The 21,427-nt window shown below is 36.6% G+C and overlaps 1 protein-coding gene across 5 annotated transcripts in view; it reads right to left on the reverse strand.

Annotated features, from left to right (window-relative positions):
• Nucleotides 1-21,427, reverse strand: part of EIPR1 (EARP complex and GARP complex interacting protein 1) — a 96,900-nt gene that overhangs the window by 63,961 nt on the left and 11,512 nt on the right. For all 5 annotated transcript variants that reach the window (XM_087774193.1, XM_087774192.1, XM_087774191.1 and 2 more), the window contains exons 2-3: nt 17,774-17,857; nt 12,011-12,143 (exon numbers count right to left, since the gene is read on the reverse strand). In XM_087774193.1, coding sequence (XP_087630319.1) covers nt 12,011-12,143; nt 17,774-17,857 — 217 coding nt within the window. The remainder of the gene's footprint in view (nt 1-12,010; nt 12,144-17,773; nt 17,858-21,427) is intronic.

Consider the following 21,427-nt stretch of genomic DNA (forward strand, 5'->3'; position numbering starts at 1 on the left):
GTACACAGCCACCAGACAGCTATGTTAGTCATGTTAGTACAGCAATAAGTGTAGTTTCAGGTAGAACATACAAGTTAAACTATTTAAATATTCATTTTGCCTTCACCTGATAGTGCATTTCCAGCAGCAATTGAAAGTAATCAGATATTAATGGCCATTTCAACATTTTAGGGGTGATTTTCCTGCTAATACTTTTTTTATACACGATTTAAGTATTTCTTTCATGACACGCAAAGAACAAGGTGGCAAGTATTCTTCCTAATATTGTAAAGATCTGTGACTGTCAGCTTAAAAAAAACCCCAAATCTATCAAGAAATCACATCCACATGTTTCTTTTCATCCCTGCCTTTCCATGTGTACTTGTACATAACATGTCGTTTATCCTCTGTTCCCACAGGAATTTTTAAGAAGAAAACCCTAAGAGGAGTAACCAATGAACGTAATCCTCCAAGCAGCACAGGATAAAGAATTCTGTGAAAAACTGCTTTCCTTCAAAACAGCTGTCATTTTTTAATTGTCATTGATGAGACCGAGTTCACACACTTTAAGGATGACAGAAGTACCAGACAGCACGTGACACCAGCATCTTTCCTCAGGACTGCCTATGGTCTCATTGTCATCAAGAACGAGATATGTCAGCTCTTAAAAAAAAAAAACCAAAACAAAAAACCAAAAACCCCCCAAACAAAAAAAAAACCCAACCAAAAAAAAAACCCCAAAACCAGAACAATTTCTTCTGAAGTTCTGATGATGATCAATCAATTATGAAAAGTGTGGGTAAAAGAGAATCACAAGCAACTCCTAAAACAATTCTTCATTATATTCTATATAATTTATTGACATTTATATTGAAGAGCTCAAATTATTCTCTCTTAATTAGTCAAAGCATGAACATTTCTGAAACCTCAGATTACTCGGAACCTTTCTATAAACTCAGAAATGACCATGCTGGCAAAGAGCTCTGGTCCACCATCTAATTCAAAATTTGGCATCAGAAAGCAGCTAGAAAAAAGTACCCTTTTCAAAAGAAGCAAGAGCACCAAGATAAAAGTAGACAATTACCATCATTAGACAAATATCTTGCCTCAATAAGTGTGCACCTAATACCCAGTAATTAAACATTCACTTCAAATTAAGAAGAGTGAAGCTTTCTTTTTAATTCATCAGCATTCTTTAAGACATACCTGCACAACGCCTAGCAATCCTAATCACAACACGACCACCTCATAGCGCCAGACACTGTATAAATGCTATACAAAAAGGATAACTGTTCCAAAATATCCTCTTCTCTAAAAGGACCAAGTTATCTTTAAAATTATTTCTTTCAATTTTGTGGAATAAGCTCCACAACAGAACCACCATACCATGAGATCAGCTGAACAGAAATTCTTGACCATATCTTCATACCTTAATTTATTTCATATATATCTTCACCATGACTTTTGTCTGATTTCTGAAGTACTTGCATGTTTCCCTGCAACACATTCTCCAAAACAAACAATTTATGTATTTTATAACAATCTGCAATGGAGAACCATGACAGATACTTTATTTTTTGGCAACTCAAAGTCAGGTACAGTTCTCCAGCCCTGAGGCCAGCTAGCACAGTTAAGCTCAATTTTTTTTACAGGGTAAGCTGAAAGGAGGAGCACAGTTAAGCTCAATTTTTTTACAAGGTAAGCTGAAAGGAGGTGGCTACACTCAAACCACTCATGATGTTCCTGAACTAACTCTGGGCATCATTGCCTGAAAGTGCTAGGTGGCCCATACCAAAACTGCACAGGGAGCATCCTAACAGTTCAACAGTATGCACTATTGCAAGTCAGTCCCTAGGTCAATGCCGTGGCTCTGTTCAAGTTACTGGAATACATATATAACCTTAAAAATCTCAGTCTAATATCCTAACACTATTTATTTTACTCTACAGGTTACAGTTTCCAGCAAGAATTATCATTACAGCAATACTGATGCAATCAGTAAAACCAAGAGCAGCCAGCCCTCTGATATGAAAAACTGATTATTCAATGTTAAGATTCTTACAGTCAGCAGGTTTTATCCCTTACAAGCTAGCAGGTAAGGGTTGTTTTGTTCTTAAATCATTTTCAGTGTTGATATAGCTCACGCACACACACACTTTTCCACACTTGCTCACACCCTGCTTGGCATCATTGAAGTAAATCATTCCAAACGTCAGACTTTAATGCTGGGGGATTTTGGGGGCCCATTATGTCACATTCTAATTTTCAAGTTTTGAATTACAAAAAGATACTCTTGTAGCTGAGAAAATACTCTGGCAACAAAATTCACAATTGCATAAACATCTTGTTTAGTTTGCCAGCACAGTTTTCAACTTCTCCTTTTACTGTTTCAGTCTCTTCAGTTCATCTTATACCAGCATCAAAGCTAAAATTTAGACTCAACAATTTCAGAATCAACAAATTATTTCACTGATCATTTCAGTAGATAGCATGGAAAGGAAGAAGAACATGAAGTCTCAGGAAAGTAGGGAGATTTGTGACAGGTAAAGAGGAAAGAAAATGCAAAATAGAAACCACTAATCAAAAAAAACAGAACAGGCAGACATTCAGTCACAATAATAGATTTTTCCACTGACAGACACTAAATGGTAGAGAAACACCTACAAAATGCTAACACCTAAGGGCCATATCTTACTTAATTAACATTTCCACAGCCTTCCACAGAACTGATTGCCCAAAGGCTGCATACCACTGTGTACCTTCTTGCTTCCTCACAAGTGGCTGCAGCCATACACTTGTCCTTTAAGTGACATATCCCTTATTTACTTTTGAGATCTCCTTCCTTCAGGATTTCCTTATTTCTCCAATTTTACTATTTCCTTCACTCCTTCGCCTTGTCTTTCAGCAAGCACTTTCCTATCAGATGTGTGACAGTTAACAGTACATTGCCATTGCCTACAGTTATGCTCCTGAGATACACTCATCTACTTTTGTCCCCCAAAATATATCCTTCACCTGCATGCAGGAGAAACACCAAAGTAGCTGCTTTTTAATCACCTCCCTAAGACTCACCTTTACAGTAATGGAGATAGCTACCTAGATCCAATTAGAGGTTCAGCTGGCAAACTGTATTTTCCACCAATGTAGAATTCTTAGTCTGGATCACTTCTCTGTTTCCTCCCCTGTATCTTCCCATCACTTCATGTAAACCCACTAGTTCGCCTTACCCCCTTGACTTCTCAAACAGTTTTACCATCTCTTCTAAGCATCTGTAGAGCATGTATCAGAACACAGTAACTACCCAAGTAACTAGCCATCACATCATATCAAAATTTAAAGAAAGCACTAGTTTCTCACTGACATTCTAAATAGATGAGAGCAGAGCAATAGATTTATGCAGAGCAATGAAAAAATCTGAGTTTTTATTCTAGCTTACAGGACATAACTAAAGTTTATTCTTTGCAAAACTTGAGTGTAAGTAGAAACTATTGGACTGAGGGTTCCCTTTTTATTTATCAAAATTATTATTTTAGAATGATAGTTTTCCCCGAGCACATCATGATGAGCATTCACCCCCTTTACCAAACACTCTGCTGTGCAGAGACGACACCCAAGCCATTCAGGAAGGAGCCACCCATTGCTGGCAAAACTGGCATGGCTGCAAAACTCTTCAAATGACCTACAGAAAAATGCCTCTGCATTCCCTTTTCCTTTAATGATGTAGCTGAAATTTACCTTCTACAGCACTTTCTAAGTCCTTCAGAAATAGTCTGCCTCCATTTTAACAGTATCCTAAAATGGCAGGTAAGACAAGTAGAGGATGTATAAAGAGGAGAGCAGATTAAAATGAAGTTCTACATGAAACAAAGCATATGCAAGACACACATACTCACAAAAACCACGTACAACCTGTACCCACCCCTGCACATCCACCTAATTGGTAAAATTTTCAAACCACCAATGACAGTGTATTATAAACTGGACTGACAAAGGGGGCATCATTCAGGAATCAACACATTTCCAAGTATTCCGTGGGTTAAGATGAAATTAACTTCATCCAGGAACCCCATTTTTTTCAGCCAACTCTCGATCTGAGGCTTCCATCACCTACTTTATATGCAAAAATGATATTAGACACACTCCAGTCTGTTGGTATTTCTCCCTACCTCAGAAGTCCGTTCAAATGGCTTTTCTATTTCCCTTCCTGTAGTCTGAAACTTCAGCAATACTGAGACCGCATATGGAACGTATTCCAGCGGGGTCTAGGGCTTTTCAGGTTTTCATTGTTCTGGTTCGCAAGCGACTCTGCTCTAGTATGATCTACAGGCTTTTGGCATTTCGCCTCATCACAATGAAACATTTATCCTAGTGCAGGCTAGGATGCTCTTTTGAATAGTGAAGCAAGGCTTCTTTCAAACTTTTAAGTAGTGATACACATATGAAATGACTTTCCCCTTAGCAGGTGAATAGAGCTCTCAGATGGCTACCAATTTCTTGCACATTTGAAGACTAATTTATCTTCATTTTTAAAGTTATTATTATATTAGTGTACCATTATTCTCATTGGTTTATATCATTATTTGGAGGGTACATTCTTGACCCTCACCCCACCTCATCATTATTCTTTTCTGGTATTTAAAAGTGCATTTCTAATAAGATGCTATAATCTCCTTAATTACTTTGTCACCTTTCTTATTCACATTTTTAAAAGTGTCACTCCTGTCACATTTTAAAGAAAGTAAAAATTGAATAGTCAATTGACTACAGCTAGTTAGAATAGCAAAAAAGAAGGAAGGTGTGAAGTTCCTAGAATTGTTCTGACGGGGATTTTCCACTAAATACAGCATTCTCCCTTTTCTTTCTGAGCCACTGTGAAGCAAATTATTTGATTTCTGTTTTGTTGAACATAACGTTAAGATATTAATAAATATCAGAGGCAAATAAGCCCATGTAACTTTTCAGAGATTAAGCATTAAGCAATTAAAATGCAACTGTAGCACTCTAGCTTACTGCCACCCTTCTTATCATCACTCAAAACCCTCTGCACATTGTACCCTTCTCTCAAGAATCCATCCTTTTAGCTTTTTTTTTAAACCTAATCTGTATCATACTGAACTTTAACAATTTAATTTAACTTCTAAAGCTAGAAGACTACCAAACTAATTTTTCCCCTTAATTCTTACCTAACTTAAAGCTGTCAGTAGCAATCTTATCCTGTTCAAGAAAAAACCCCACCCCCTATTTTAATTCAGTTGACTTGCCACAATAGAGGAGAAAAATGATGCATCAATATGTCACAAAACTGACTAACAATGCATAAATTCATCTAGATATTTCAAGTATTAATTTAACAAAGCCTTCTTCCCCCATCCTCAAGATATTAATATTTTAATCCTTTTTTTTTTCCCCTCTTACACCTAGCCTGTTTCACATATTTATGCAGTATAAAATACAGTATTCCTAATTCTTACAATGTTCTCAATACCAAATAGCTGCCAAACACATTTGCAAAAAAAAAAGTTACCTCTCAGTGTAATGACTGCCTAAAATAGGTAGCTCATGTGTCAGGGACTTCTATTTATTTATTTTAAACCACGGATCTGAAGGATCCAACTATGTTTCTACAACATAGGAAAGCCACTAGGTTCACAAGTTGCTATGCTGGTATCTCCCCCGCCACCACCGTAAAGTTTGTTTAAAAACCCTAGGAAATCATATTTATTTATTAAAACAGAGATACAAAATAAAACTTACAAAACATTACCTATTACTAAATAGGTTTTAATGTTTTATCATGCTTTGTCTATATCTGGAATACCATTTGAATATGAGACAAGCAATTTTTAATGGCAAAGGTGGCAAATGACAAAAAGCAGAAAAACAGCATCACTTTTGATCAGTTACTAGATCTACCAACTACACATCTTGTTTATTAGCAATGCAAGTTGCACAAGTATGGTCTTGATACATTTCTATCATACAATATCGTTAAGTACGTTAGAAACATGTAGTATAGGCGAGTACTACGCCTCCACTACAGTAAATTTCTGATATTTGCTGAAAGTTAGGCAAGATTACACATAACTAGTAAGCCTATCACTTGATAACAAAATCGTCAGTGGTAATAGCATAAAATTCCCTAAGTGATATATCCATCATTGGTGGGAGGGGGGACCACTATAATCGAGACAGGAACTGAATAGAATAAGTTTTCCCTTTGCAATTATGTGATTTGTCTAAATCAGTATTTTTAATGTGTGTGCATGAGGAGGGGTGGAGAGATAGTTGCACATTTTTGTCTTTATATTAAGACAAAATGGCCGAGAAAAATGGAATTTCTGGTTAATATCCAAAGATGAATTTGTTCCAATGCTATTGGAACCAGTATTATTCTAGTTAATAGCACCATCCAGAATGAAAAGACACAAGGCTTTATTAATGATGTAATGTCAAAATTAGAAATCCAAGTAGTAAATACTGATGCTAACAAGAAAAGGAGTTTTCCTGGGTTTTGACTTAAGAGAAAGGAATTTTTTTTTTTCCTTTTTAAAACCAACTTATATAACTACACCCTAGTAAACTATCTTGAACAAAGGAATACAGAGCAGCATTTAAATTAACTTTATTCATTGTTTAGAGAACACAGTTCACAAGCTGCATATTCAGCAAGGATTTAAATTTCTCTGTGACTTCTTCAGAACAAGAAAGTTATCTAAGCCACCTTATGTTACTTTTTAGGGAAGTTACTTTTCTTGAAAGCATAAGAATTTAAACAGATTGTAGAATCAATATGCCAGTAAATAGGAAATATTCAGATGGGCTTGATGGAAAAGGGCAATAACTCTTATTTGACCTGTCTGCCAAAAATAAGAGTGGCAAGTCTGCCTCCAATTGTTGAAATATGCTGTATTTGGCACTTGTGACAGATCTTGCCTAGAGTTTATCAAAAATCAAAGCTCATCTCAAAACGATGACTCAACTGTGGTCATTTGAAAGTTTAGCCATTTATGGGAAAAAAAACCCCTGAGTTTATCAGAAGTCAGCCCTTGAAAAAAAATAATCTAGAGGACAAGGAAATTAATTTTCACTGACATGGAAGCCTAGCTGTTATGTTAAGGTTTTTCACGTGACTTTGCTCTTCGGTAGGTGTACCAATAATAACAGTAACAACGCACATTTGAAGTTCTACCTCCTTATGCCTCTTTCACTTACATGTGTCAAGGACAAGTAAAAAGATTTCACTTATCCATGAAGCAGGGGAAAAAAAAAAATTGTAAATCCCCCAGAGAGTGACGGGGCAGATTGTTTCTACATTAGTGTCACTCCTTTTGAAGGAGGTTTCCTACCTGTATGATTCAGGGAAAAAAAGCCTCATAACTATGACTTTGGAAGCAGATGCTGTATATGCATCAGGGGAAAAAACAAAACAAAACAAAACACCAACATACTACATATTCACACACGAGAAAAGCTTCAGATCTGTAAAATCCTACACCACCATGCTTAGAAACAGCTAAAATGCCTCCTTTGAATAAAAACAAACAAAAAACCAAAACAGCACAAACATGGGAACTTCCCCATCCAAGAGGATCTTTCAACTTTTGATTAAGAGCCCCGTTACATCAATTCAAGGTGTCTCTCAATCAGAACAGTAAGAACTTCTGAACATTATTATATCAGCATCCTTGTCAAACATACACAGAGGGCTTACAACTTTCCATTTCATTCTTGACCCCACAAATAACCTACCATTACCAGCTGAATACGAGTATCGGTTTCCCTTGTGCAATTCTTAGCACTCAGCAGAAATTAACAAAAACCTTTGTGTATTACATTATTTTGCTAAGTTTTATCCCTACAAGAGAAAAGAGAAGAAAATAACATCAGATCCCTTGTATTTCAAAACATACAGCAAGACTACTAGTGTCATCTTTGACTTTTTGAGGCAGTAGTATTAACTGTCAAAGAAGTTAATTAGGTAAAGAAAGAGTTTGAATGTCTCAATAATATTACAGGGGATGATAACATCTGGATACTGCAGAAATATTTTTAAAATGCAGTGAAAAATCTGGCATGATTAAAAAAAAAGGAAGAGTAGCTAAAACCTGGGGAAAGTATGTTTAAAAAGAAATCTTGTATCTTGCATAAGTCAGCTCTAGAAAAAGAATTAATCTTCGGTCTGAAGAACGGCAAGTCCAGATGACTGAAACACTAAAACAAACAAGTTATTCAGGAATGAATATTTTTCTGTATCACTAGTGGCAAAATGCTTTTAAAAAGTTAATCAAGACTCAAAATCTCTCTTCAAAGTAGGTACACAGTACTACTCTTCCAGTTCAACCTTTATTATATTCCCCAAACTTCCTATAGGAAAGGCATACTGCTCTGAGACAAAAAATGAAGAACAGGAAAGCTGTGAAAAAAGTGCTCTTCTGTTTGCACCTACTACATCTTTTTTTCCGTGAAGTAACATAAGACTCTATTCATGCCTCGGTTATGTTAACTATCTGTAAGTTTGACAAAGGAAAAGAAAACTCAGTATCTCTCCCAATATAAAAGAAGAAATTTCAAAGTTTTTTCACGAGTGCTTCACCCTATTCCATTAGCTTACTTCAATGAGCTATGAAATGAAAAATGTACATGATTCCACCTTTCTTCAATGCCACATTTCATCACTTAAATAAGCACCTTAAAAAATAGCTATTAATAATGGACACACATCACATTTCTTCAATCTCCTCGTTTCAACAACAGTCAAGATTTGCCAGAAATACTGGGCTCAGACACAAGAGGTGATCACAATACCTATGACTGTTCTGACAGCATCATCTCATTTGACTGGTACTTCAATGAGGAAAATAGTTAAGAGTCTTTTTAAAATAACAAAACAATTGCAATACATGAAAGTGTTTTAAAGGCTTCGATTGCTTAATTTGGTTGCATTACTACTTGAAATAAGTTGTCTACTAAACTCAGTATTCCTTATTATTACAACCCCATGCTGTGTGCTTTCTGTTCCATATGTTGCTATTTAGAGTCATCAATAACCATTTAAGAATCAGATCTTGTTTTCTGCAGAAAGTTTATGGCTGATGATTCTAAATGAAGATGCATGAAGTACAAACAATAAAGCTTAATGTTCAGAAACTAGGTAAAGTAAACTAGATCTAGAACACAAAGAAGCTAGAATAGAAAACATGCATATGGATTAATAGGTCCAATAATGGAAACCAGAAATCTCACAGAAATTTAGAGTGTTCAGATAGAAGTTCAATTCTAGCAATCTCAGTAAGCTCTCTCCCAAAGAGGGTTTTCAACTAATATGCATATTGCTATAAGGAATTGCTGTAACATGCTGTAAGGAACATAAAACTCTAATACAGGCCTTTTTGAGAAAAGACTATAAAATTATTTGTTTTCACCATACTTTCTGGAACAATACTTGAGCTCAAAATCAGACACAAATTGAATACCTTAAAACTGTTTAACACTAAATGGTATAGTACATACATGAAATACTGGACTGGATAAGCTATCTCGTATCACCTTGCTGTTCAGTTATGTAGGGAAAAAGAGGTAAATTCTTTTAAACGTTGCACACTATTCCATGCAGCACAATATTATTTATGAAAAAAAAAATGCAGTCAGCTCAGAAAGGCTAAAGAAAGAAACTTAGAAACTCATTTTGGTTTTCTTTAAAGGAGACTTCAGACAACTTTCTCATATCCTCCTCTGAAACTAGCCAGAAAATTACTAAGACAACTTTAGAATTTCAGACCTGATTACTGCTTTCTCATTTTCTCCATGGATCACTGGCAAGGTGGGAAAGTTACGTCCAGTAAGTCAACCAGAGAGTAAAAAGTAATCAAAAAACAGGCCAATACCATTTCAGTGTTCTCTCTTAGTCAAAATACCCACAATCATTTTCAGTTTAGGAAACAGAAAAAGCTCTTTATTACTCCACTTTTCTTCTATAATTGCCTTTAAAAGATTCACATAAGATTTGTGAAAGAAATTTGCATTTTAGCACTTTTATTTCAATCCAAAAGAACTAGGAGAACCGAGCAATCCTGGAACCTTCTCTCTACCATAGCCACAAGGTTTAGCAGAAGGAATTCACATCTCTACAGCTGTCCACAGATGCATGAAGTCTGAAACTCACTACCTTATTCTTATATTCTTGGACTGTATTTCCATGAAAGAATGGACTAATGTTTGCTAGAAGAAATAATATTTATTCCAATTGACAAGCAAGAAATCTGTGTTGTCACGGAGAAGTACTCCCTTCCCAAGTGATGCAAGTGGATTTTTCAAGCCTTGTGACAGAAGATCTTCACACCTGCCTCACCTAGGAAATGCACAGAGATCCTTAATCTCAACAGCTGTGCACTTAGTGTTAGGTTACACAAGGAGCACTCCTACTGTTTCTGATGAGATATTTAGATAAGAATTCATAGTTCTCTGTGAGCATTAAACATAAGACAAATAACATTATATACAAACTTCACCTACAATTTTAAAGAGAGCTTGATGCTGGCAAGATGCTGTTTTGAAAAACATTTATTTCCAGTTTTAAAAGCGAACATATAAAACAATAAAAAGAATTAAGCCTAAAATAACAGGAATATATTTTATTTGCCATGCTTTGCATTAATCAGGCAGGCAATACTTTTATTTTGCTGCTTTCCTTGACATGAATGCAAAAGTAGACTTCTAACCAAGATGACCTAAGGATATGAGACAAATGAGGTATAGATGAAAGTACAGCAGATTTTTTGAAAAATGCCTGAGTTGATAACACCAATTTAAAGTGTTTACACATAGCTAGATGCTCAATCTTTGCTGTGGTGGGTTGACTCTGGCTGGATGCCAGGTGCCCACCAAAGCCACTCTATCACTCCCCTCCTCAGCTAGACAGGGGAGAGAAAAAAATATAACGAAAGGCTCGTGGGCCAAGATAAGGGCAGGGAGAGATCATTCACCAATTACCGTCACAGGCAAAACAGACTCGACTTGGGGAACTTCGTTCAATTTATTACTAGAGTAAGGTAATGAGAAAACAAAAAACAAATCTTAAAACACTGCCCCCCACCCCTCCCTTCTTCCCAGGCTCAACTTCACTCCCGATTTCTCTACCTCCTCCCCACCAGTGGCACAGGGGGACAGGGAATGGGGGTTGTGGTCAGTTCATCACACGTTGTCTCTGCCGCTTCTTCCTCCCCAGGGGGAGGACTCCTCACACTCTTCCCCTGCTCCAACGTGGGGTCCCTCCCATGGGAGACAGTCCTCCATGAACTACAATATGGGTCCTCCAATGTGAGTCCTTCCCACAGGCTGCAGTTCTTCATGAACTGCTCCAGCGTGGGCCCCTTCCACAGGGTGCAGTCCTTCAGGAACAGACTGCTCCAGCGTGGATCCCCTGTGGGGTCACAAGTCCTGCCAGCAAACCTGCTCCAGCGTGGGCTCCTCTCTCCACGGCTCCACAGGTCCTGCCAGGAGCCTGCTCCAGCACAGGCTCCCCATAGGGCCACAGCCTCCTTCGGGCATCCACCTGCTCCGGCATGGAGTCCTCCACAGGCTGCAGGGGGACAGCCTGCCTCACCATGGTCTTCACCAGGGGCTGCAGGGGAATCTCTGCTCCGGCACCTGGAGCACCTCCTCCCCCTCCTTCTCCACTGACCTTGGTGTCTGCAGAGGTGGTGTTCTCATGTATTCTCACCCCTCTCTCTGGCTGCAGTTGCGCAGGTTACCCTCCCCGCCGCCCCCCTCCCGCCCCCGCTTCTTAAATATGTTATCCTAGAGATGCTACCACCATCGCTGATGGGCTCAGCCTTGGCCAGAAGTGGGTCCGTCTTGGAGACAGCTGGCATTGGCTCTATCAGACATGGGGAAAGCTTCTAGCAGCTTCTCACAGAAGCCACCCCTGCAGCCCCCCCACTATGGAAGCCTTGCCATGCAAACCCAATACATTTGCACATCCAAAAAATATTGAAACACCTGAACAAGTTTAACATGGTTACAAAGGACTTACTTTTATTGTAGCAGGTTGCTAGTACACCTTTATCTGCAGGACTGGTACTAATGTGCCAAATTTCACCCACTTGATGAAGGAGAACGTTTTTGTTTATAATGTTATTTTCATCATCAAAATCTATGATGTGAATCTGCAAATACAATAAAAGAGAACATTAGGGTTTCAAATGTTTTCCTGTGGGTCTTAATTATACACAATGACTGCACTGAACAATTTAATGAGAATTTTATAACCGATATCTACTTTAATTAATTGTTCTACTAACAATTTAGTATATCATTGATTTCATGCAGGATATAGTTTTCCAGAAAAATACAAGCAATTTCCCTGTTTTGAGGAAATACCACGTTTATTCTTCTCATTTTTGCAACTTAAAGCTTAAGGGTGATTTTTCATTTTATGGCTAATAGTAAATAAGCCACTCGTATTGCAATTCAACACTTCTTATAGTAATAAACAGAAATAACAACATTACAATCCTTAGTCTAAATGTCTGCACCAATTCTGTATCCAAATCATTGAATCCAAGCATCCTATGAAGAAAGAAAGGGAGAGAGGGAAAGGACTCAAAAAATACTGTAAACTTAGTAAGAAACTTTTTGAGAGTTCACTTCAGCAATCGCATACCTATACCAGTATATAAATCTGTAATACTTTTTATACTATATGGAAAAATAAAACATTGAACTGAAAAATGAAGCAAAACAATAATGTTTAAATATATAGATAAAGTTTTTAAAAGACATACAGCTAGGTTTGCTTTTTGTGGTTTTTATTTTTGTTTGTTGCAGGGCTTTTGTTTTTTTGTGGGTTTTGTTTGTTTGTTTGTTTTAAATAGGTCTACATTACCCTCATTTTTCCTCCCTATTTTTAGTTAGTTGTTTTTCTATACTTACCTCAGAAATAGAAGAAATTGGGAAAGATTCTAGCCTGGCACAACATACACAAGTAACTTTACTCATGGGACTCATTCCACTAAGCTCAGCTGTGAACAAATTGTATAAGGCCCACAATCTTTAGAGAACTGTATCCTCATTAAAAATTCATTAGCAACATTGGGTGAACAATGAAGAAAAAAAAACCCTGAGACATCCTATCATAATGACTGAATTCAGTCTACTGAATTAACTACCGAATCACTGCAAAAATCTTGGGTACACAGCTTTACAGAAAATTTTCTTAAAATACAGAAGCTGCTAAATAGGTCTCAACTTAGTCTAAATTGGTAATATTACACACTTTTTTTTTAAAAAAAAAAAAGGGCTGAGTTTACATGTTATCTTTTTCTTTCTCTTCCAAACACTGTCATCAGCAACTCCCCCTTCAAATATAATGCTGAACCCTCATCACCTGTATTGTTCCTCCACTCTGTCATCTAAGACATATAAGCCCCTCTGCAGTTGATTAGCAAGTTGTCTTTTCAGACTTCATTTGTTGCCCTGAACCTAGAAATCCACCCAGGAACCAGGACACTATCCATCTACCCCAACTGCATTACTATCTTCCTGTAGAGCTTAGAGTGACCCTCCTGCCTTTCAAAACTCTCCAGAGTAACATCACTTAAGACTTATCCATCATTTCACTTAATTTTGGCTTTCTGTACTTCCCCTCTCTGATCTATTCCCTGTATCTCAATTCAAGAGCTTCTGTCTATACAAAAAGCTCTTGCTCATTCCATCATTAAAAGATCAGTTTAACCTCATCCCTTGTTTTTTTGTTGTGGTTTCTTTTTTCTTTTTTTTTTTAAATAAAAATTGAAAGGCATCACGTATTCAGCCTTCTACGCTGCTCTAATCAGATACATTTTGATGTTCTGAATAAACTTACGACTCAAACTGTCAAACAGCTACTCTACAAGCACAGAACTGCAAGGTAGAGAATAGCAACATATTCACAACTCCAAGGTAAAACATTTTCAACAGACTCATGGCAAGAAGAGTAACTCCTGTTGTTATTTTTACACAGCAAAAGACTGATAATTGGCTTTAGTATAACAGAGAGAAGGAGATCTCTGAAATTTACTGAATCAGGTATTTAACAGAGAAACAGTGTGAAATATGTGAAGATCTGTCGTAGTTTAAAAATTAAAAGTTATTTTAGTTTCTCATGTAAGGCACACACAGACCTGCTAAACATGCTTGTTTTCAGCTGCCTCAAAAAAAAAAAAGGAAAAGGAAAAGTAGGGGAAGACAACCTTCCATTGGAGTCACTGGATTCTCCTTTAGCAGCTCAACCCAAGTCCCTAAAGGTAAACCACAAATCTAAATCCCATTTACTAGTCACACACATTCTTTACCCACACTAACCAGGTTAAGAGGGTCACTCAGCACATAAGCTAAAGGAGTGCTCTTTACCCCATCTCAAGCCCTTTGAAGGCACAAATAACCAATTTCTCCTCTGCTGCTATGTTTCTGCTTCAGCTGACATCATGGATAGCTGGAAACTGCTGGAACACACAGTTAACTGATTCAAGGTCCGGACTGAGACTTCTAGGAAATATGAAATTTAATTCTTATGCAAGGATATTGTTTATACCCTTTGAGTTGAAAAATGACATCTTTCACAGCTATACTAAACACCACAGTCTATCAGAAAAAGCTGATCAGCTTAACAGAAAAAACTGCAGAAGTTCCCCCAATGTTTGTCTGCTAATGATCATCTTAATCATGTTGATTTGAATACATGATAAACTGTATTTATCATATGGAATAGTGATTTTGCTAAATACTGAAGACAAAAGAATTTTCATAGAAAACGTACTAGTACCAAATACTGTACCAGTGTGATGCCTCAAATACAAATATTTGCAGAAAGAAATATTTACCTATAATAACTGTCTGACAGAACAGGACAAAACTCAGTGCTGTGGGGTGTTATCCTTCCATTCCCAAATCATGATCTTTCTAACTTTTCTTGATGGAGTGTAGAAATGAGCTTTACCATGGATTAGCTAGTGCAGCATATGGACACCATGAGGATATAGAAAACACTAAGTGTAAACAAGCTAAGTCCACACAGAGAACTTTCTCAACATGACTGTACTGTAATGGCTAACGACACATGTGATCATAGCTCTTGTGGAACACAATCCTTGTGGAAAACATCTTTTAGAAGTGACTGGTTTTATTACAAGTAACTACACAAATGAGTTACTAATCTGCACTAATTACACTGGGAAAAATTCCCATTGAACACAAGTCTAAGTATTGAGGGGAAAAAAGTGAGATTTGAATGAGAACAAATAACTATTTAGTTCTCTTCAAGATCTGGAAGAATTACTAATTGCTAAGGAAATTACTAAGGCAGGGAGACTAAAACTAACCAATTGGAACACAAAATATCTTTTTCTTCAATTATGCAATCGTCGTAATTGATTTTTTTCATCAGGCACTCATGGGCAGCAAAGACCAGAGACTAGGGAACTGTTTTAGTTCGTCCAGTGCCCTGCTTTGTGATTCTATAATGCCATGCATTAATGTAACCCATGAAAATAACTATTTTAGGTTCTAAAACACAAAACCGAAAATAACTTGGAAAGTTCTGAGAATGAGAGAGGTCAGAAAAGAATAAGTGATGTATACTTCCTTTATATGCTTCCAAAGCATCAGTTTAAGAACAGTATAAAAAAGCCACAGTATAGCAACAATGAAACTACTGAGGACAAAAGTTCTAAAACTACACTGTGTAGAACACAGATCTTGCATCAAAAAGAAACTACTTAAACAATTTCCAGCAAGTTACGAGGACCAAATGCCAAGTACCACACACTGTTAATATCTCAAATATTGACAGAATATAAAATCTTATAAACATTTTCTTTTGCTTTGAAATACCAGTGTTAATAGCAAAATATTTTCACCAGATTTCCTATGAATGCCTAAATTGATTTATACAGCAATAAACCTCAATGAGGCAGAAGTTACCATGCCAGCTGTACAACTACTGCTCTTTTATTTGCACTACACCTGTCCATGACCAGAAGGGAAGAAATATTCTGTACATGATGGTGCTGCATAAGAAACCTCTCACTGTGCAGCACTTGGTCAAGAACTAGAGGTTGCAAGCCAGCTCGTAAATTAGGTTAGGTAACTGAAAAAGTTTTTAAGCAAATCTAGAGAACCTAGTGCTGAATTAAGCAATAATGACTTGAAGCCTAGGGCACTTCTTGGGGATTAGCAACTAGCTGAGAGGAGCTGATGGCCTGAGGCACTGCTAAAGGCCAATAACCCCCAAACATTTGTTACTACCCTAGGAAGCATTCTGCATTTCCATTATTAATGTTATTCATTGGAAAAAGAAAAGTATACCCAATAAAGGTGAAATATGTGTATATACAGATATTTCTAAAATATGTAGTATATGCCCAATCAACTTACCTAAATCAGAACATTTCAATTATTGAAGATCTGCTGGATATCAACTGATAAGTGAGATTCTCCAACTACAATTTTGTATCAGGATTTAATTAGTTGAACGAAGAAGTAAAAAAACCATGTAGAAACCACAATAGAAAACCACATTATAACCAAATGTCTGAAGACCATCTGAGACAGCACAATCAAAAATATGATTTTGTGTATTTATTTTTAACTAAGTTTGTCCTGCCACTTCTTTTGTTATTGGTCTCACAAGTATTACCTGAAATGTAAAGAAACTGAATACTCCATCCCCCTTATGCCTTTGAGTATTTTTTTTCCTTGAGCCTCGTCCAGTACTAGCCTTGAGTAACAAACTCAAAACCTCACTGGGAATTGACAGCTCACATCTCCCAGAGCTATGGTTCCGAGTTTGTTTTGTACAGTTCATTACAGACCAGTTTCAGAAGAGCTGGTGACTGTCTCCATTCTAGGAGCTTCTATGGTGGCTGTCAGCCTTGGTTAACAACCAGACTCCCACCCAGCCACTTGCTCCTCCCAGGCAGGACAGGGGGAGAAAACAGGAAGAATAGGAATGAGAAAGCTCACGGGCCAAGCTAAAGACAGGGAGATCGCTTACCAATTACTGATGTGGGCAAAACAGACTTGACTTGGGTAAATGAATTAATTTGTTGCCGATTAAAATTAAAATGTAACTACTAATTTGGGTAGTAGAGAAAAGAAAAGACAAACCTTAAACCAGCACTTCTCTCCCCCCTCTCCCAGGCTTAACTTCACTCCAGACTCATTTACTGAAATTTAGCCACAAAAATTAAAATTGCTGTACAATTAGAAGCGTTGTACTCTTAACCGCAGAAGAAACAACCCAATAGAAATTGAGCCACGAAAGTAACTCAAATTTTAGTTTAAATTGTTGTTAAACTTATGATCAGAAAGGACAAAGCTGATTGCCAATAATTAATAATGAAAAATCCAGTTTATGAGGCTTCACATACACAGAACTGTGCACGTACCAGGAGTCCCATTAGAGGCAATCAAGGCTTATAGACTTTTGTTTTACTTTGCATCTCTTCTGTGGTTTAAAGATAGCTCCAGAGAATCTATAGATTTTAATTAACAAAAATATGGCAGTTCCTTTACTAAACCAATCTGATTTAGTCATACAATTTAAAAGAGTAAATTATTTTTCCGAAAATAAACATATCTTTCATTCACCTACATTTCTTACCAATATCTTTACATTCTACTCACAGAAGTCTTCAACTTGACTATCGCTTAATGTTCAAATTCAACAGCGGGGAGAAAGGAGGAGGAATGATATTGGAACAATGTTAAAAAAAAAAAGAGGAAAAAAATTACAACTGACATTTGACAGAAAAATTACCTGATTATCATATCTAAGAGACTGTGTTCCAACCAAGAATCTTATTGCATCTGTTTCTGCTGTCTGAGGTGTTAAAGCTCGTGCCTAGGGAAGAAGAAAGCCATTAGAAAAGTCCAATTAATACAATACATTATTTTCAGCAAAAATCTTGAAGCTTACGTATCAATTATTTTAAGCATTATATTCTTACGATCTGCAGACTTTCCTGCCCTTTATGTCTATTTTGGTTTATACATTTTTTGTGCAGTTTCTCACATTTGTGAGGTGTGTGGAACATACAGGTGCTAAATATATTATCTGGCCATCATTATAACAGTAATAACGTTCAATATTATAGCTGTTCTTCCAAACTGAACAACTTTATCAACTGAAAAAACTCCATAGAGCAGTGAACAATTCTTAAATATGTTAGCTACAATATCCAAGAAAGAGGTTGTTCTCGCAGAAATTTTCAAACCATTCAGACTGAAGATGCCTGCATAAAAATGAATTTTTTCTCACCATTAACCACCAAGTTTAGGAGGAAGTTCAAAAACAAACCCCTTCTTTTCTACTCCAGGCCACTAGAGATAAGAATTGTCTGAACGATAGGGAAAAATAATTTGTTATTAACCTATTGAAATTTTGTCATAATCTTATTATTTTGTTGTATTATTGTTAATGAGAATGCTAGACTCTCTGCCTTGCTTCTTCAACTTGCACCAACCACAGTCTGGGAAGAAGCAAAACAAAACAGTTAAGGGCCATGGGAGACATTAAGAAATAAAGTAGAGCTTGAACAATTGCTAGCTTGCACTAGTCATTAGTAGAGACTCTCTCAGCTAATTTTGAGTAAATAGGAGGTAAACTAGCACTCAAAGACACTTTCAGCAACCATAAGTAAACTGTGAGGAATATCCACTACTTCCCATGCAAAAGATACCCTAATAATATTGTTCAATATAAATTTTTTGTCGAAACAGAAAAACAAACCTTTACAATTCACATCCTATTAGGCATAAAATAGTTCAGATCTCTTCAGACACTAAAGCCTGTATTGCAAGCAAATACTTCATAAGGATTTAGTAACTGTTGAATGGCCCTTCCTACTGCCAACCCCTTGTGCAGCTAGCTAATGATTACATTCTGGATTCAGCAATATTTAGCTTCGATATCGTCTTGTTTAAAACTTATTTTTAAGTTAATATCAGAAAGATGCCTAGAAGCTTGGAAGTGAATATTTGAAATACATTATATCACAATACATAAATTTAGAACAACTTAATTCTAGAATAGCAGCTTGAAGAGATTTGATTTTTCTTAAATAAGGCAAAGCAATCCAAGCCCTTGTCTGGCAGTAACAATAAGAACCAACTCATTTTTCAGAATAAGCTCTGAGCTCCTACAGAGCAGATACTTCTGATCTTGCATATGAAATGTGTGATTTAGACAATGTAATATTTTGCTGAAGATTGAGGATAAAAAGTTTAAAAATGCAATGAGCTTAGTAAGTATAGGCTAGTAGTGTAACATTTATATAGAAAAAAGCAATAGAGAACATGATTCAGTGAGTAGTTCGTTCAAAACATACTCAAATGCAGATCAGCGATCAGTGTGAATCTGTACCGATTTGTTTGTACTCTCCTATTTATGCAGCACTTACCTACAACAAGCCCAGACAGTGTTTCTGATTGACAGAAACAACTAAAGTTCACCAAGAAGACTGCAGAAAAGCTTTTCTTTTGTCTTGAACAGAATTTACATTTGCAGATCTTTGGCAAGAGCTCCTTTTCATTTCAGATCTGCTTTCAATTATTTTGAAGAAAACACTAGCAATAAGCCAACAGCTATGTATCTCTTTCAATCAAGCAAGCCTCTGTTGTTTCTGTAAGTCAAACAGAAGAAGAGACCTCCAGGATCTTCAATGAAAGAGAAATAAAGGGGGGGTTTCACCCATTTTAACAGCCTTTCGAGTAGGTCTTATCACGCTGCTTTCAAAAATTTATTAGGTTAGACACAAAGTGCCTAAAATAAAATTATGTCAATACATGGCAACATTTATGTCATCAGCTTCTCTATCCCTTCTTTAAAATATTTTTAATTTTTTTTTTTCTGCAAAATGGGAAAACAAAGGCCTGATAAAAATATTTAAACACATTTCACAACAACAGATGAATTACTGTTTATTCTCTGTCATAAAAGACTACAACATCCATAGAATACAAGGTTCAAGCTCTTCAAGCGTTCATAAATCAGGAAGATCTGATTCATAATAGAAATAACAGTACAATGGACTTTCAGTTGTCTCCTGCACAAAGATATGTCTAATTTTGTCTGCTTTGAGTTACTTTTAGAGAAAGAGAAGTTATTTCAACAGATGATGAAGACACTGAGTAATCCTTGTGAAGAACAACATAACTGAATTTGGAGTGCTGTCAAGACCAAGAGTGGCTTAAGTTTGTCATCTTGTATTGTAACCTGTCAGAGCAGGTTGCAAATAACATCCTTCACAAAAGCATCCTGCCTCATGACTGCAGCTACTAGATAGAAAATAAACAAAAAAGCATAGTATAATGAATATCAATTAATCTAAACCAATACAGCTTATTATTTTTAGAAAAAATCAGCACCCACAGAACACCAAACTGCATATAGCCCCAAAAAGAGTTTACTACCTGAGATATTAAAGTATTATTCACTAAGAAAATTGCCGTGATGCATAGAAAATACCCAGAACACACATCCAAAAGACACAAACAGTGAGAAGACAAGTCATCCTTACACACAGTCACAGCAAAGCCCCACCTAACTGACACTTCTAGACAATGCGACAACATACGTAATTAGATCATTTTTAAAGAAGGCCTAAGAGTAGGAAAAAATTATTAGCAAGCAAATATTAAAACATCATGAACCACAAAGAACATGTTGGTTATGTGTCCAAATTTCATATTCACCAACAGCTCTATGAGGAAATGTGCATGGTTTAAAGCAGGTAATGATTTATAAAGCAGGGGTGATACTGAGGCAACTTGATTGTGATTGACACTCTAACCAAGTATTTTAACAGTCTAGGAGGAAGTTTATAAATATGCAGGTAAAACTCCACTCAGCTAACACAAAGGAGATCCTGCCTTTGGAAAGCAAACACCAAAGACTTCTCAATGCCGTACAAGTCTGCCAAGGAATCTGAACGAACCATCCCTCCTTAGTCCATGTATTTATTCTGCATAGCAGTCTGTAGCTTCCCTAATTCCCATTTATTCCACTAAATTAAGGGTTGCACACAATCATAAAACAGAAAACCAAAGGAATGTAACAATTATCAATTCATCCCTGCATTTTCGGCGGGGGGGAATAAAACAAAACAAAACCCAAACCTCTATGGTTGAGCAACTGTTGCAGAGATGCAGGAAACAGCACCACCATGCTCCAAAGGCATTCCTGACTAGTACTCTGTACATCATAGGACTGGACACTCTTACCCACACAGAATCTTTCAAGGTGACAAAAACAGGTTGGAGAAAAATTAAGGCTAAGGTAGAAAGGAGAGGGAAAAAATATCTTAGGACTCCATTGTAAAGAATACTGCAGGTACTCAAGTACTTAAATACATTATTTAATGTATTCATGAGAAATACTAGGTTCCACATACCATATTCAAAAAAGACTTTT

This window comes from Nipponia nippon, unplaced genomic scaffold (assembly GCF_047370975.1).
Source record: "Nipponia nippon isolate SJK-2023a ecotype South Korea unplaced genomic scaffold, ASM4737097v1 scaffold_4, whole genome shotgun sequence".
Lineage (NCBI taxonomy): Eukaryota > Metazoa > Chordata > Aves > Pelecaniformes > Threskiornithidae > Nipponia > Nipponia nippon.